At 42.5% G+C, this 17,951-nt stretch overlaps 1 protein-coding gene across 1 annotated transcript in view; it reads right to left on the bottom strand.

Annotated features, from left to right (window-relative positions):
* The window catches only part of CNTN1 (contactin 1), a 222,663-nt gene that overhangs the window by 12,738 nt on the left and 191,974 nt on the right, over positions 1–17,951 (bottom strand). The window contains exons 15-19 of the mRNA XM_088457904.1: positions 13,371–13,491; positions 12,734–12,892; positions 11,686–11,835; positions 7,477–7,547; positions 5,132–5,366 (exon numbers count right to left, since the gene is read on the bottom strand). Coding sequence (XP_088314030.1) covers positions 5,132–5,366; positions 7,477–7,547; positions 11,686–11,835; positions 12,734–12,892; positions 13,371–13,491 — 736 coding nt within the window. The remainder of the gene's footprint in view (positions 1–5,131; positions 5,367–7,476; positions 7,548–11,685; positions 11,836–12,733; positions 12,893–13,370; positions 13,492–17,951) is intronic.

Raw genomic sequence — 17,951 nt, 5'->3', positions numbered from 1 at the left:
ATCCTTGTATGACCCTGTTAATTCATTCCTTTTATTCCCCATTAAAAATAAACAAACTGATTTACTGTAAAGTGTTTGTATCTCTGGATAATGGCGCAGTTTTAGCAATAAGAGCCAGTCCTATAAAGCAACACCTTTTATTAAAATACTGCTAGCAGACCTCAACAGCTGTGGAGGCTTTGATGTTTCATATTAGATTCCCCCAGACCCAGGGGGCAAAATGTGCAAGGAAAGAACCTGGAGGTTTAGAAATGTTAGGGTCTATTTACTAAGCAGTGTTAGGAGAAGTGAAAAGTGAAGAGTGAAAAGTGATAAGGTGTCAGCCAATCGGCTCCCAACTGTCATTTTTCAAACACAGCCTGTGAGATGGCAGTTAGGAGGGGATTGGCTGGCACCTTATCACTTTTCCCTTCTCCTAACACTGCTTAGTAAATAGACCCCTTAGTCCTTTATGACCCAGGCCGTAGGGGTGCTATTTCCATTTTATATGTTCTTTTGACCTTTCCACCTCCTGAGTTTAAAGAGCCCTTCGAACGTGCTTGGGAACAAGATGTAGGGGTAACTCTTGAAGAGGAAGATTGGTTAAACATCAGACAGCAGGTAACTATGACATCTATCAATACCAACATTTGGGAAAACTCATAAAATTCATACACGCTGGTATATGGTACCTTTTGTGCCCACAATGTTTCCAGCAGTGGTCTGAGGAAGAGGGAGAGATACAGTGCAGTTTACTGTATCTTCCCCTCTTCCTCAGACCACTGCTGGAAACATTGCGGGCACAAAGGTACTTTCATACATATCTTGTGGGAATGCCCTGTGATTGTATCTTACTGGAAGGAGGTCCTTTCTCTTAGTAGCACGGTGACTGGTGACTGGCCTCTCTTCCTTCTTTATTTTATTATATAAGCCAATGACGGGAGCTTCTAAACCTACAAATAAACTTTGCAGTCATATATTCAGTGCTGCCAAATTGTTAATAGCTGCGCATTGGAAACACCCTTCTGCCCCTCCAATACTGCCAATACCCATTAACAGGATTTGGTATATAACCTCCATGGAATATATCACAGCCTTGCTTCATGACAAGATGGATACATTTCATTTCATCTGGGGTCCTTGGTACCAAGTAGTTATAATTATTGCATTTACCACAGGATTTTGGTTCATTGCCTCCTATCTGCTCACGCATATTCTGTATATTATAATCTGTGATTGCCTTATTTTCTTCCCACTTTCCTTTATGTTCTCCTTACCCCCATTTACATTGTCACCATATTTACTGTTTTGTAATCAATAACAAATGGTTTCTAACAACACAAAAACAAAAGTGAATTGTTTATCTTTTGTAGTATGCACACAGTATACCTCGTTGTATGGCACTGTTAATGTAACTGTACTACTGTACTTTTTATGCTGTGTATGCTTTTGTCTATTATATGTTTGTCTTACATTTTCATAAATAAAGAGATTTAAAAAAAAAAATGCTCCATCTTCTCCAGACATTGCATAAAACAGATGATGGTATTTAGGGCCTGATTCATTACCAATTGCAATAGTGATTACACACGCAGTCTCAATGCGATAGTATGCTAATCCATTGCGATCGCTATGCCGCCACTGCCCTACATAAGGACGCCCACTTTACCTTACACACATCTGTAATGTTTAGCAAGACTGCGAAACCATCGGTACTATCGAGTACAATCTCAGCCTCACGCACACTTGCACAAGGTCTGACCTTACACAGAAATTGTAGGATGTGTACAATAGCGCTCTTATGGAAAATTTGAGTCGTGTAATGTACCTTTTAGGAGCAGCTTAACTTGCGAGGCGTCCACTCTTGCGTTTTTTAGCGTGATGGTCGTAGGTTTTAGTTAACTTATTGTATCTTGTATCTAGTTATGACCACCTTGTTGAATAAGCATGGGTATAATCAGAAAGAAAGTCATATATATGAAGTATATTTATTGTATTTGGAGTCACAATGCTCCTGGAAAAATATATCACTAGACCCTATGTTCAAATAGGGAATATATGAATGGAACACAACGTATGTATTTATAAAATGCAATGATGGGTTAAGCACATATTTGATATGCATATGGTGCAGTGGCACATGAGAATAAATGTACTGTAAGTGTTCTGTGTACTTCCAATGTAAGGTGTAAAAATAGCACACTTGTATGCCTTCCTGGAATTGGTGTGGTATATAGTTAATTATTGAATGTCACCTGGTGTATGCGCAAGGTTGAATAAGTTGTGTTCTGGTGGGGCGGCGTCCCGTGCCCCCAGGTGAACCAACTTAACCTCCGCGCCCTCTGTGCTCACCTCCTGGTGTGCTGTGTCCTCTGTCCGGTTGTTTCTGGTCGTTGGTGTCCTGCGCCTCTGTCTGTGTCCGCGCTTCTTCGTCTGCGTGGACTGTAATGCAGGTTTCACTGTCTGGCCGTGAGACTTCCGGGTGCCGTGTTCTCATGACATCATGCGGTGCCCAGGCTCAGCGTCCTTTGCAGCGCCTCCACTCAGTTTGCTGCTGAGAAGACTTCAGGGTACTTGTCAAAGTTGTTGCTGATTGCGGGAATGGTGCTGATCTGTGTCTCCAACGCGTTACTTACTCAGGAATTGCTAATTTCATTGCACGCTATGAGTGCTCAGGCTGCGTCCGGCATCGCAGTGGATAATTTATGCACGCCCTTGCAACGGCGTTCAAACGCACTATCATGCCTGCATTTCTCCGACCACCCCCCCGTCACCACCCACAAACGGCACTTCCTGTCAATCACTCTACGATAGGTCTGCTTAGTCACTGCGATCACAGGGCCTGATTCAGACCCGCTTGCAAGCGGGTCGATTGTGGGCCAGTGTGCACACTGCGCGAGCCCCGGAGCGAGCGCAAAAAGCACTCGCTCCGGTGCTCGCATCTAAAAGGGGCGGCTGTCGATGTTGATGCGGGCAGGGGCTGTCGTTGTTGAGGCGGGCAGGGGGGTGGCTGGCCAAACGGAGGTGTTCCCGAAGGAATGCCTGCCATTTGGGGGCGGCCCCACTGACATCACGAGTGATATCAGTGGGTGAGCTTCCGGCTCTATTAGAGCCGAAAGCTCACTGGTGTTTGCACAAACGAGACCCTACCACAAGGGTCTCGTCGCAAGCCCCGATGGTCTCGATGGTCGAGACCATCGCGACCATCACCTGGCCGCTCGCAATAGCTGTGGGTGGTCACACACAGCTAAGTGAGCGGCCAGGAGGCCGCACAAAAACAAAAAAAAGAATGCCCTGATTCAGAGCGTGCGCTCTTTCAGAGCATCCGGCTCTGAATCAGGCCCTACCACAAGGGTCTCGTTGCAAGCCCGATGGTCGCGATGGTCGCGACCATCACCTGGCCGCTCTGGTCGCGACCATCACCTGGTCGCTCGCAATAGCTGTGGGTGGACAGCTATGCGAGCGACCAGGAGGCCGGATTTTTTTTAAAAAGCGGCCGCCCTGATTCAGAGTGAGCGCACGCTTTTTGCGTGCGGCTCTGAATCAGGCCCACAGTCCCAATAGCAATGGCCGGTTCACGCACGTGCATATGCATGCGCAGAACGCAACAATTGGCCGATTGCGTGTGTAATCGCAGTTGCGATCAGAAATTAATCAGGCCCCTAGTTATATATACCAAACTAACTTTGCCAACCGTTACAAAAATAGCACCAAGGTACAAAAAATCTATTTCTTTATAATTGCAGCTTTAGTTTATTTATGTTGCTGTATATCATTTGAATCAAATGCAGGGGTTCCAGCTCCTCTGCCCATCACTTCTATTGTGTGAGGTCAGATGTGCCGGGGACAGCAGGACAGAACACAATATGTGCTGTCTTCATTTACGTTGTTACCTTCCCCTCTGTCCACCAATGAGGAGGAAGGGGTGATTACTATGATGATACCAGCTCATAGTGAGGGTATAATATAAACACACCTTGTGCCACACTACACAAGTCAACATACGGCATCAAATGATTTGGGCAGGTCAAGATTAATTTTACCATAGCAAGCAGGGACAAAAATTAAATGAATGATTTTTATGTGTAACTAGATAGCAGCCTGTCAAAATGATGGGACATTGTCGCACCCATGAAAAGTCCTGTTTGAATGCTCAAACTTTTTGATAATTTCTGCTCGCCAACTCAGGGGGCTGTGAGTAGAAATTTCAGCGCCAGTGGCTGTCCGTCGGACGCCATCTTTAATATACACAGTCACATTATTATGACCACCAGCTAATAGCCAGAGTAACCGCCGTGGACAGCAGCTAGACGGGCTGGGAGTGACTCAATAAGGTGCTGGTAGGTTGGCACGGGTATCTGGAGCCATGCTGACTGCAGTGCATCCCATAGCTGATGGAAGGTGTGTGGTGGAGTATCCACACAGCGAATACAACAATCGAGTTGGTACAATTCCTAAAATGGCAATTTATTTTAATTTAAGTAGAACTTTAAAACTATTTAGAATGTATAGAATACTTATGTAACACTATTTTAATAACAAAACCTTTTTTCTTTCAGTAGACAGTTCTGTGAGAAGACTGTATAGCATGGGCATTCCTATGAGGAGTAGAAACTGCACTGCAGTGAACATGTACAGCAGTGCCTACAGTGTATATATGCACACAGAACCTGTAACTCTGTGAACTGAAGTTCCTCTGAATGATAAAGTACTTATATGATAAATAAGTACAATCATAGTGCACAAAATAACATTTTGTGCACTATGATTGCACTTACTGATCTGCCAAGTACTGTATCATTCAGAGGAACTGCAGTTCACAGAGCAACAAGTTCTGTGAGCTAATTTCCACTGCACACACATGAAGTGTTGGCCAATCGCTGGCCAACACCGTGTCCAACTGGGGATGGGAGGAGGAGCCTGAGGGTGGAGCCGGGGCTGCAGGGAAGCATACTGAGCTGTGTGATCCCATTGGCTGCCAAGAAGATTCTATGCAACCATGTCAGAGAAAACCCAGCTTGGCGTGGTCGCATCAGGCAAGTGGTTAAGGATATGTTACAAGTTCATGTTCAGGTCTAATATCTCATCTTAAAAATAACCCAAAGTATTTTGATTGAATTGCACAAAAGCAGGGACAGTAAATGTTTCTTACCTTCATCTGCTGACTGAATTATAGCCGTGCTGCTGAATGGGCCATCTCCTATTTTATTGAAGGCTTTTACTTTTACTTGAAACTGAGTAGCAGGAGTAATAGTGTCATCTTTATGTACATATCGACCACTTTCAGGATTGGTAACTGTTACTTTCCTCCATTCATTTTCAGAGAAAGGTTTAAAGGCAACGATATAGCCAAAATTGTCACCATAATGATATTCCCGTGCTAAGGGCTGTAGAAAGAAAGAAATATTTAATTCCCAAATGCATTATCCAATGACCTGCAGATAATAAGCATTAGTAATTATCCCGCTGCCTCTTACTTCAAATACAATTAAACCTTGCTGTCGATTTCCTGTTGTGTTTGGAATGAGCGGTTACCCAGAGTGTAAAGAAGTTGGAACAGCCATCTCTAGTAGTTACTTTTTAACTACATGATAACAGTCAGTAAACAAGCTGAGTATGTGATGGAATACAATTCATGCATAGTTTTTTTCAAACATAAGCCACCAAAAAAGCTATTAACAAAGGGTAGAACTTTGGAGCAGGACATTTAATACCAGATACTTAATTTTTCATATTATATTTTTCATCATTCAGTTTTATTTTGACTATCCATTCCAGCCAGGGCCAGATTAAGGCTTTTGGAGGCCCCATTCAAGCCACACAGAGCATATCCCCCCCAAACCTCACAGAGCCTCCCCAATCCACATGGAGCCTACCCACCCTTCCCCCAAGTCACATGGAGCCTACTGCCTCCAACCTCAACCCCTGATTACTCACCTGACCACCTGATTCCAGCAGAGCTGCTCCTGTCCCCTCATCAGAGTCACGGATGTGATATGTCACATGATGTCGATGAGGGACTCGGGATTCGCTCTGCGCTATATGCAGAAGTATTGACTCTGCTGCTGCTGCATGCAGTAGAACACAGAGCCACGGCAGCTGAGCCCCCATCCGGGAACACCTGTTCTTGACAGGGTCACACTGACCCTATGTGGGGGCCCCTCTGTGTGCGGGGGCCCCAGGGCGACCGCCCCTGTTGCCCCCACCCCCTCTTAATCCAGCCCTGATTCCAGCTTTTGCTTAAACATACAATTATGTCCACTTCAACGCATCATAAAATACCTAGAGCTGGGTTACTACGTGAGAAAACAGGATGCAAATTGAATAGCTCCAGGCGTTAAACCAGGGAGAGGCAGCTGCGGCTACTGAATCCCCCCCCAATGTACGCTTGCAAAACCTTAGCCTCACACTTTCCACCTCTCCAGGAATAAAAAGATATGTCAGGGATATGTAAATATAACCATGACACTGAGTGTCTCTATCATGGCATCAGAGGGGCCTGTGCCACACACCATTCACCGGCCGATTTGCTACTGTGGCTGCCTGTGCAGCACCCCCGCCTATACTTGTTTGGCAGCACCATCCTCCCAGTGAATATATTTGGAAAGATGGCTGTGTACAGGAGCAGCAAAGAGAGCTCACAAACTTTTGAATATCTCACCAGAAACTTATAGCTAAAACAGATAACAAGAAAATGCAGATGTGTCCTCATACACTGCTGTTCAAGTTTTGCCAAACAGCCCCACTCTGCGCTCCAGGACCTGGGCAACTCGACCATGCCAGGCAGCTTTTCACTCAACATGGGCATCCTATACGCACAAATAAAACTACTGGGGGTATATTTACTAAAGGTCGATTTTAATCTATTTAAAATTATTTAAATTGATCAACACTGATGTTTCTGGGGCTAAATCACACTTTTACTAACAGACAATTATTGATTTAATTTTTAAGTGTTAGTAAATGTGTGATTTAGCCCCAGAAACACATATTGTTGATCAATGTAGATCAATTTGAAATTTATTAAAATCGACCTTTAGTAAACTTACCCCCTTGGAAGTGAGGAAATGCATTGTGTTGCTAGTCTACGCAGAGCTCTGTGATTTGTGACATTTGTACATCATTGTGTGACTGAGTCTGGATTTGTGCAAATAGGGCTCGGAAGTGAATAGCTACAGTGTTCCTCACACCAAGTTCCGTAGTGCTTAATCTGTACATGAGCAACACCAATTCCTGTGCGGTTAAAGTCGTAGCCCAGAATCTCTAGTACACTGTACTGTATGTGGCTTTTAGCTGTTTACGCAAAATGTAAAGAAATTTATGGTATGCTACTCCTCTGAGCGTCTCAGCCGTGCCAGGTGTCTGGCGCCATGCGGTGTATAGACGCTAGGTGTATGAGTGCACATCTGCAAAACAGAAATATTTTACTGTGCATATTATGAAAAGCCAATGAATAAATCTGTATGGACAATATTATTAATATCTAAATATGCTTACCACCCATGTTACTGTTAACTCTCGATTGCTTCCACCTCCTCCTCCAACATCAGCAGGAGCAACATTGGGAGCTGTAACAAAACCACATGCAACCAAGTATAAATGCAAAAAATCCTTACATATAAGGAATAAACACAACATTAATCAAATTGAATAGACTTATTATCTACAGTATATACTCATTAGTGCTCAAGTTTAACCACATAACTCGATATTTATTATTTATTTATTAACAGTTTCTTACATAGCGCAACAAATTCCGTTGCGCTTTACAATTTGAATCAACATTAACATTATACTGGGTTGTAAAAGACATACATACATGACATACATAAGGGTAAGAGGGCCCTGCTCGCAAGCTTACAATCTATAGGGAAATAGGTGTTGATACACAAGGAGAGGTGCTACATATTGCAAATTGGTCCAGCCCAATTGCAGATATTCTTGGTGGGCTGTATAATCCAATCACACTTGAAAGTTGGCCTAGGGTTAGGAGGATGTTAAATTGAAGAAAGAGAAGATGTGATAGGTGTTTACTATAAGAAGAGAGTTAGATAGGAAGCTATAAAAGGTTAGGTGGGCGGTCCTGGAATCTGATAAGCTTGTCTAAAGAGGTGAGTTTTCAGAGAACGCTTGAATGTTTGGAAACTAGTGGAAAGTCTTATTGTGCGTGGGAGGGCATTCCACAGGGTGGGTGCAGCCCGAAAAAAGTCCTGTAACCGTGCATGGGAACAAGTAATGAGCGGGGATGAGAGACGCAGATCTTGTGCAGAACGGAGATGTCGGGTTGGAAGATATTTTGAGATAAGTGAAGAGATGTATGTTGGTGTGGTTTGGTTAATAGCTTTATGTGTGAGTGTAAGTATTTTAAATTGAATACAGTAGAAGACCGGCAGCCAATGGAGGGACTGACAGAGTGGATCAGCAGACACTGAGCATTTGGTGAGAAAGATCAACCTTGCAGCTGCATTCAAAATGGATTGTAGTGGGGAGAGCCTGTTTTTGGGAAGACCAATAAGGAGACTATTGCAATAGTCAATGCGGGAAATTATGAGTGCGTGTATTAGAGTTTTTACAGTGTCTTGTGTAAGATATGGTCGAATTTTGGCTATGTTTCTAAGATGTATGTAACAGGATTTAGAGACAGATTGAATGTGGGGAACAAAAGACAGTTCAGAGTCAAGGATGATACCTAGGGAGCGAGCTTGTTGGGTGGGGTTGATTGTCGAGTTGTCAACAGTAATAGAGATATCAGGTTGGTAACTGCTATTGGCCGGTGGAAATATAATTAATTCTGTTTTGGATATATTAAGTTTGAGGTGGCGAGATGACATCCAAGATGAAATGGCAGAGAGACATTCAGTGACACGGACCAGCACAGATGGTGACAAATCTGGGGAGGATAGGTAAATTTGAGTATCGTCCGCGTACAGATGATACTGAAATCCAAAAGAGCTGATTAGTTTGCCAAGAGAGGTGGTATATATTGAGAAAAGCAGAGGACCTAATACTGAACCTTGTCGTACTCCAACTGATAGAGGTAGTGAAGTGGAGGTAGAATCAGAAAAGCGAACAGTGAAAGAACGATTAGATAGGTAGGATGAGAACCAAGAAAGGGCTGTGTCTTGAAGACCTATGGATTGTAGTGTTTGTATGAGAAGAGAGTGGTCAACAGTGTCAAAGGCAGCTGAGAGATCTAGAAAAATTAAAAGTGAATAATGGCCTTTAGCCTTGGCAGTGACCAGATCATTTACTACCTTAGTCAGTGCTGTCTCAGTGGAGTGTTGGGAACGAAAGCCTGACTGAAGTGGATCCAATAAGTTGTGGGTGTTAAGAAAGTGTGTGAGGTGAGTGAAGGCAAGTCTCTCCAGTAGCTTGGAGGGGCAAGGTAGCTGGGAGATAGGACGGTAATTTGAGAGAGAGTTAGGGTCGATAAGTTGTAATTTTTTTTATGAATGAATTAGAACTTTAAAATTCATGTAACACAATTTTAGTAACAAATCTGCAGATTGTTTTTCTGTATTATATATTTTGGAACACCGTACAGTGCACAGTCCGAGATCACACTCTGCAGAAGTATCTTGTGTCTTTATGTATTTTCTTGTCTCTTCCATCTCTCCTTCAGCAGCAAACAGCATGTTTTCCTGCTGAATAGTTTTCCTTCTGTTGGATGAACAATTCTGGGAAGTTATCTGGAAGGGGGACGGGATGCTTCCTGGCTGACCCTGGTTGGACATCAAGGCCTCTGCTAAATGGTTATTTTCAATCAGCAGCTGCACCACCAAACTGCAGATGTTTTTTCTTTTTATAAAATAAATGACTTGGTCCAATAGGTGGGTAATATTTCTTACCCCTATTATGAATTATGGGGTAGTTTGTCAGATATTTATCTGTACAATGTACCATACTCATTATGACATTATAGTCAACCACAGCCAGTAGTTTAACTGTGGTTGCGTATGCTTTCCATACTTGTCTACTATCTTGGAAGGTGCGGGAGAGTCCAGATTTTTCTCCAGCACAACCTGGAAGAGTGAATGGATAATACCGGAATTGCGTTCACATACGTCCATGGCAGGGTAAGGGTTAAATAGCTCTCTGATCTAAAGCTATGAACAGGTGTCAATGAAGTAGAGCAAAAGTGGAATCCTGAAGTAGTCGGTAGATGTTAGGTGCAAGGAAATAGGGTCTAGGCTAGCCACACACATGATTGCATTTGTAGCCAACATGGCCTTGGAATCTCATAAAGCTGTGGCTCCATGCAGACTGATTTGGGAATCTCTTGCTGATTTAAGACAACCAGTTTTTCATCCAAGCCTGATGAAATCCAACTGTAGTTTGATTGGGCAGATCAGATTTGTATTCTTACATCATCTAATCGTGATTTGTGTGGGAATCTCTACCGCTCGTTAACACAATAAAATTCTGTGAAGTGGTCATAGGCTTTTTAGTGGCCTCCCTAATAAATGCTCTTCTCACATGCACATGCTCAGTTTTGAATGATAGTTTATTCCCGCTAGAGTCATCCTCCCCTAGGTCACTGAGATGTTCCCAGTCTGGCAGCTTAGTAATGCAGGCTTTTTGTGCATCCTCTGGGGCAAGGCTGATTCTGCTTACTTGACAGAGCTGTTGGAGTTGCGGCTTCCTAGTGCTCAAATAGGGTCGCTCCAACTAATTTTTCCCTTCTGTGCGTGCATTGACAATGGCTTCAAAGGACATGAGCGCCTCGAGGCTGGGGAAACTTTCAGCTATTTTTGGTGTCAGGTTCCAGAATGCCAGTTGTTAATGAAACTCTGGAATATATCTCATATAATGTACCTGCTGCAGCTTAAGGGGTACAGTATATGAGTGAGGAGTGAGGATGTGGGGTTAACGTTAGCTCTGTGTGCCCACTCAGCACTGGCTGGTCACCCTCCATGATCATCTGGTCAAAAACTGGGGGCTAGTGTTATCGTATAATATTTAGCACTGTCCGGACATCCGAGCCACATCGTCTTCACTCCTTTGTTAGACTGGCAAGGACCAAGCTCAATGTCCAGATTTTGGCATGTAGAGAGCAAAAGATGCAGAGGTTTTGATATAGACACAGGTTTGATTTTGGAGCAGTTCAATATTAACAAGCTAGTCCAATTAGTAAGCCTGTTTGTAAATAACAGGTAGAAAATGGAGGGGATGACTGGGCTATTTGGGCTATCTAAAACTATTTTAAGTTTTATACGGGTGTGACTTTGATGGGAATGGACCTAAATAACACTTCCCACTGGGTTGGGTACCTGCTTAAGGAGGGTGGCTACTGAATCACCCACAAGTTCTATGATGGCAGCAAGCACTGGGCAGAGAAAGGATGTTGTTGTTAGTCTAACAAAAGCGAAGAACAATCAAAAGGCATGCACTTGCTTGACATATACTTCCGGCCTATAATGACAGATGCTCAGAGAAGGAACATGGGGACATGGTGTTCAGATAAGCAAAGGGGACGATAGTTCTTTCAGGGCATGTGATGAAGAATCTAGTAGTAACTACAGAACTCACCTGGCAAAATTTTAAAACATAAAAACTGGATTTTATAATACAAAAGTATCAATATAGTCAATGCAGTGCTGGTGAGAGGGTATGCCAGGCTGAGTTACCCCTTATTATCCACATGCCCAGCACCCAGTCACTAATTCTATTAATGATCTGCCATAACATGCTGTACACCAAACTTACCAGCTCCCTCTGTTCTAATTCTTGATGATGGTATGCTTGGTTCCCCAATTCCTAATGTATTGGTTGCTATAACCCGAAATTCATACTCCATCCATGGAATAATATCTATTACTCTTGCCGACTCCATATTTCCTTCAATATTGGGAATTTCTAAATCAAGAAAGTAACATTACTACCTGGGTTAAAACATACAATTAAATGTATGGAATCTAATAAGCAAAAAACAATTCTACATGTTAGAAACCAGAAAAAAACATTTGTTGCTACTTTATGATAATGTGATACATACAGACATGATCACTATGGGACTAATGCTGAGTTGAACATACCCCTGTTTCCATACTGTGAATGCTCCAGTACTTATCGCACCCATGAACAGCTAATGCAGGGTTGTATGGATGTCGATGATATCTTCACTTAGGATGAAGCAGAGTAAATGGGTGTAACAGGGTAAAGTTGGGTGAGAGTGTGCCGATGGCATCATTTCTATTAGCAAACGGGGGGAGGGGGGGGTTGCCCATAGAAATGAATCCGCTTCTAGGTAGCAGTTACCATGTACAAGCTGGCCATCCACGACTTCCCTGATTAGGAGCTTTGATTCCCCCCCCCCCCCCAGGGGTACACGTAGAGGCCTGACATTTGTCCTTAACTGAATTTGCCCTTAATACTGAGGGAGTGGCTGCAGCCTATTTCAATATATCTAATCTAATAGTATTTAAAAATTGGTTATTGCTTCAGTAACATATTAGACTTATTACATTCTCTATAGCAAATAAATGAAGGAAACATACAGGTAATGCCAACATTTTAGGTGTGATGCACTACAGATGCACTACTGCAACTATTTTACACAGCTGAAATATCAACCTATTCCACTCAGAAAATCATATTTCTTACTTGGACCACATTTACTACATAGATGAATTATACCCTAACCTACATTTTCTGGGGGAAGGCCAGCAGCACAGAGTAACCAAGATCAAGAATCCTGAGGAGATGTGAAATGATTTTACACTGTGGTTTGGATTAAACAGATGGTTACACATACCTGTCTTCACGTCTTTCCACTCCTCCGAAAGTGGATTTCTAGCTTGAATAATATATTTGGAAATTGGCTGGTGATTGTCTGTCCCACTACTCCAAACGAGTTTTACAGATGTATCTTTCACTTCCTCTGTCCTAACACCTCCTGGAGGACCGGGTGGACCTTAGATATAAATATGATTTTTAAGTAGTGCTTTAATGGGGCTAACAAAATATGGTATGTAACCTTTATAGCAAAACGTAGTAGATATAACTGGCTGCGCCTGTGACAACAGATATGCTGCCCTGCAGCAGCTCACCCCACTCTGAATAGTGGGAGTGCAGGCTGGCGGCCTCTGGGAAAATTTTAAATGGTACTTCTATAGGTCTTGCTACCCCCCTGCTGCCTAGTGGTTCCTAACTCCAACCCTCAAGTACCTCAAACTGGACATGTTTTCAGTATTTCTTAGCTTGATGCTTGCAAGTGATTACCAAGAACACGACCAGCACATTTTTTTAAATTATAATAAGAAGATTAACACAAACTCCCATTGATATGAGTTCCCAGGAGATAATACATTCACTTTAATTTTCCCACTACACCTGGAACATATATAGATAATGGGTAAAATACATGCTGTTATGCCCATAGAAATTCTCACCTCTGACAACCAGATCAGCAGATGCCGAGGAGTTGTCCACAATGGTTTGAGCGGTACAAATGTATCTTCCAGCGTGCTTCAGTTGGACATTTTTAATTATGAGCTCACTACCAATATCATTCTGTAAAAGATGTTATACAGTAAACATTCAGAACAAATACTTTATATTTCTAATATTTAAGGCCCATACACACTAGACAATTTTGTTTGCGATTCCGACGCATCGGAACGACAAATCGTTAAAATTGTCCAGTGTGTATGCACTAGAACGTGCATTGTGCGCTTCCGTGGGGTCGTCAGCCGCATCGCCAGATCTTTTGTACATGCAGTCCAATCAGGCAATGCGGCTGACAATCCCATGCAGCGCTATGTGGCGGGGGCCCAGCATATCAGCCGGTCGGGCACCAGATCACCCTGTGTGTATGGACCACCCGATATGTCGGCTCGTCAGCAGGGGGGTCGTGTATCACATTGCTGGGTACACACGTCATTTAGTGTGTACCCAGCTTTAGGATTAGCCATCTCTTTATCTATTTCTCCAGTACTACTGCATATTACATACATTTTAACATACGGTAGATTACATATTAATAAACTTTTACATTTGTTAAATGAAGATATGACATAAATAAAACCACATTATTACCAGGTTGAAACATCAAGAGACAATATCAATAACCTAATAGAAATTCTTGACCCGTATTCTATCTGGCTCTAAGTGCATTATTACACTGTAATAAGATGAGCATGCCTTCTGTGAGTTGGTTATCAGATTATTTCAGTACATTACTTATGCTGGGCATACACTCTACAATTATCTGTCAGATATCTGTCCAATCTGGTTGGTTGGAATGAAAACCTGGTAATCTATGGGAGCCAATGACAATTGACCATATGGTCTTAAACACTGGAAAATGGGTAAAAATGATTGCTCAAATTGGTTAAATGCATTCGATTTAACCAATTTGTCTGGATTACAATTTTTGTCTGTTTTTTAGTGTTTGTGAGCAAATGGTCGATTGTCACATTGGCTCCCATACATTACCAGATTTTCATTCCAACCAGCCAGATTGGACAGATATCTGACAGATAATTATATAGTATATGCCCAGCATAAGTAATTGCTTTTTTTTAATCTCCTATTTATTCTGTTCTATGTTATGGAAAGGTACCATATGCCTTTCTGGCAGTTGTCAACTTGCAGCAGACCTCTTCATTCCACCATAAAATATAATTCTGGCCATGTTAAACTACACTCAGATAAATATGATAATAAAATTTAGATTATGACCTTTTCTACTTAGGCAAAAAAGTATTTACATTCTGTTTATTTATTGATCATTTTAAGAATCACCAGATGAGTCTTGGAGGCAAGCTGTGTATTGGAATACCAAAAGAAGATTTTGTCCCAACATTTATCCCAACATTTGTCCCAACATTTACAATTTAGTTGTGGATGGAATCTACTTATAATAAAATGCAAAGTACAACTTCCCAATAGTGCAGCAATCCTTACGGGACAAATACATCTGTGATGTATTGCCCTAATTCCCCGGTCTGCCGACACCAGGGATATCCATCATGTTGGAAATATTTGATTCACCAATCTCGACCAAACAATTAACAGGGATTTTTAGCATGTAGTTTTTCCCTAATGTCTGCGGATAGGCGTCGGCAAAACGGGGAATAAGACTGTAAATCAGGGGTTCCCAACCACGGTCCTGAAGACACACTAACAGTCCAGGTTTTAAGGATAGCCATACATGAGCACAGGTGACTTAAATAGTACCTCAGTTATTTTGATTTAACCATCTGTGCTTAAGCATGGATATCACTAAAACCAGGATTGTTGGTGTGCCTTGAGGACCGAGGTTGGGAATCACTGCTGTAGATGTATGGCCCACATTAGATGCAGAGGTCCCCCCAAAGGCAGTCAGCAGTCCCAGAATTGCTATGTCCTCTGCTTCTAATTGAACCATTCAAGCACTGAGTAGTATTGTCAAATATCCCCCACCAACACTTAACTGATTAAAAAGGCCTGTCTTTGAAGCAGAGAGCTGGGCAATGCATGTTAAATCAGACTTAGCATATATAATAATACATTACTGCACTTCCAGGAGTAAGTGTTAATGTTTCTGTAAAGGATGCTTTTAGATTTACACTATACAGTACTGTACACTGATGTTTGTGTTTAGTTCAATGTTTTATGATTAAAGAAATTCATATAAGAATACATACATCTAAAAAACATATACAAAATTCGACCATATCTCACACAAGACACTGCAAAAACTCTAATCCATGCACTCATTATTTCCCGCATTGACTATTGCAATAGTCTCCTTACTGGTCTTCCCAAAAACAGGCTATCACCATTACAATCCATTATGAATGCAGCTGCTAGGCTTATCTTCCTTGCCAAACGTTCATCGTCTGCTGCCCCGCTCTGTCAGTCCCTCCATTGGTTGCCGGTTTTCTACCGTATTCAATACAAAATACTGTTACTCACACATAAGGCCATTAACCGAATTACACCAACATACATCTCTTCACTCATCTCAAAATATCTCCCAACCCGACCTCTCCGCTCAGCACAAGAACTGCGTCTCTCATCCCCACGCATTACTTGCTCCCATTTACAGTTACAGGACTTTCTTCGGGCTGCACCCACTCTATGGAATGCCTTACCACACACAATAAGACTTACCTTTACTCTTCAATCCTTCAAGCGTTCCCTGAAAACTTACCTCTTCAGACAAGCTTATCAGATTCCAGAACTGACCACATAACCTTCATAGCTTCCATGTCTTATTACATCCCCTCTCACAGTCCACACATAACCTCACATATTGTCTTTCTTTCACATACTCCTGACATTTTGCCGACATTCCTATGTGACTGGATCATGCAGCCCACCAAGAAACTCTGCATTCTGGCCAGACCAAATTGCAATATATATAGCACCTATCCTTGTGTATCAATGCCTGTTTCCCTATAGATTGTAAGCTTGCAAGCAGGGCCCTCTTACCTCTATGTCTGTCTGTTATTACCCTGTTTTGTTCTATCAATGTTTCCAATTGTAAAGCGCAACAGAATATGCTGCGCTATATAAGCAACTGTTAATAAATAAATAAATAAATAAATAAATAAATTGCAGCTGAAGCACTTTGTGTTCATAACTTTGCATTATGAATACAATGTACTCCAGCTGCAATTCTCATTTGTCAGCATCACAGAACTTAACTACTAGCACCAGACAGGGGTGCCAAGAGGAAAGGAGAGAGCTGGTACTAATATAATCACCTGGGCCCCGGGCCTGTTGGAAGGACCACGGTGGGGTGGGGGGGTTCAGAGTCCCCCTTTGCAGCACAAAATGCCGTCGCACATAGTATTTTACATGTCTCCCAAATATGTCCACTGCACGGCATTTCTCTGTGGCCCTCGTGCCAAAACTTTTATGTCTAAGCACCAAATGTAATAGGGTGAGTTTGATAAAGTGACAATTTTCCTGTGATTTTGCTGTGGAATTTAAAGCTGCAGTGTTTTTTTAAGGCACAACTTGCTCGGTTTTGCCTAAACAAAAAAAAAAAAATTGTCGCTTAAAATTCTGCTGTAAAATCAGAGAAAAAAACAGCACTTTACCAAACTATTACATTTGGCCCTATAGTCTTCCAATTTATAAAAACATTCACTGTTACAGAGGTGTCCACATACATCTTACTTCCTTGCGCGCTAAACCGTCCTTCTAGTCGCGCCATGCCATGGCATGGCTCGGTAGCACTAAGTGTCTTTACGTGCAATTTTTTACCTTCAAATGCATCTTATTCACAAAGCGATGCAAATAGAACGCACAAGCAGCTTCTGATTGAAATGATATGTTGCATGCAAAATTGGCCTGACAACGTTCCAGTGTGTACCCAGCTTAACTCTTTGCCCTGGTAGCCATATTGTCTACAAACTGCACAGCTCACCAGCTTCATGTTACAGTAGAGCCTTAGCGACACCGATACTTAGTCATAACACAATTGTATAACATTTATATAAGATTTTAAATTGTTTTCAAAACTAAGGGGCATAAGCAATTGGGTGCGACGTTTAGCGAGAAAAAAACCTCGCCTCCCTCGCTCCCAATTTTGCGCCACGTAAAAAAAAATAAGAAAAATTCTGCACTTACCTGCCTGGGGGTCTCCGGTGGTCTCTGCGCTCCCGGTGGCCTCCCCTCTATCTTCTCACTGGAGAGGGGGCTGCTGGGAGTCCCGGGGGCTACTGGGAGATGTAGTTCTTCCAGCGCCCATTCCGGTGGGGCATACGGAACTAGGGGGGGTATACATACACCGGGGGTCACACACAAACACTCGTGCACACACACACTCACTCATACTCATTCATACACACTCACACACACTGACATACTCACCGCTGCTGCAGGAGACCGGGTCCCGAGACTGGATGCAGAAGACAGCACTTAGGAAGATGAGTATTACTGACTAATTAAGCAAATTATAAACTTCCAATTGCTTAATTAGTCATTAGGAGGGGTTCCACCGGGGTCCCAGAGCATTTACCAACCTTTTTTCCTAA

Source organism: Taudactylus pleione, unplaced genomic scaffold, assembly GCF_031769625.1.
Source record: "Taudactylus pleione unplaced genomic scaffold, aTauple2 ptg000041l, whole genome shotgun sequence".
NCBI classification, from domain to species: Eukaryota; Metazoa; Chordata; class Amphibia; order Anura; family Myobatrachidae; genus Taudactylus; species Taudactylus pleione.
This window is presented reverse-complemented; position numbering and strand designations above follow the sequence as displayed.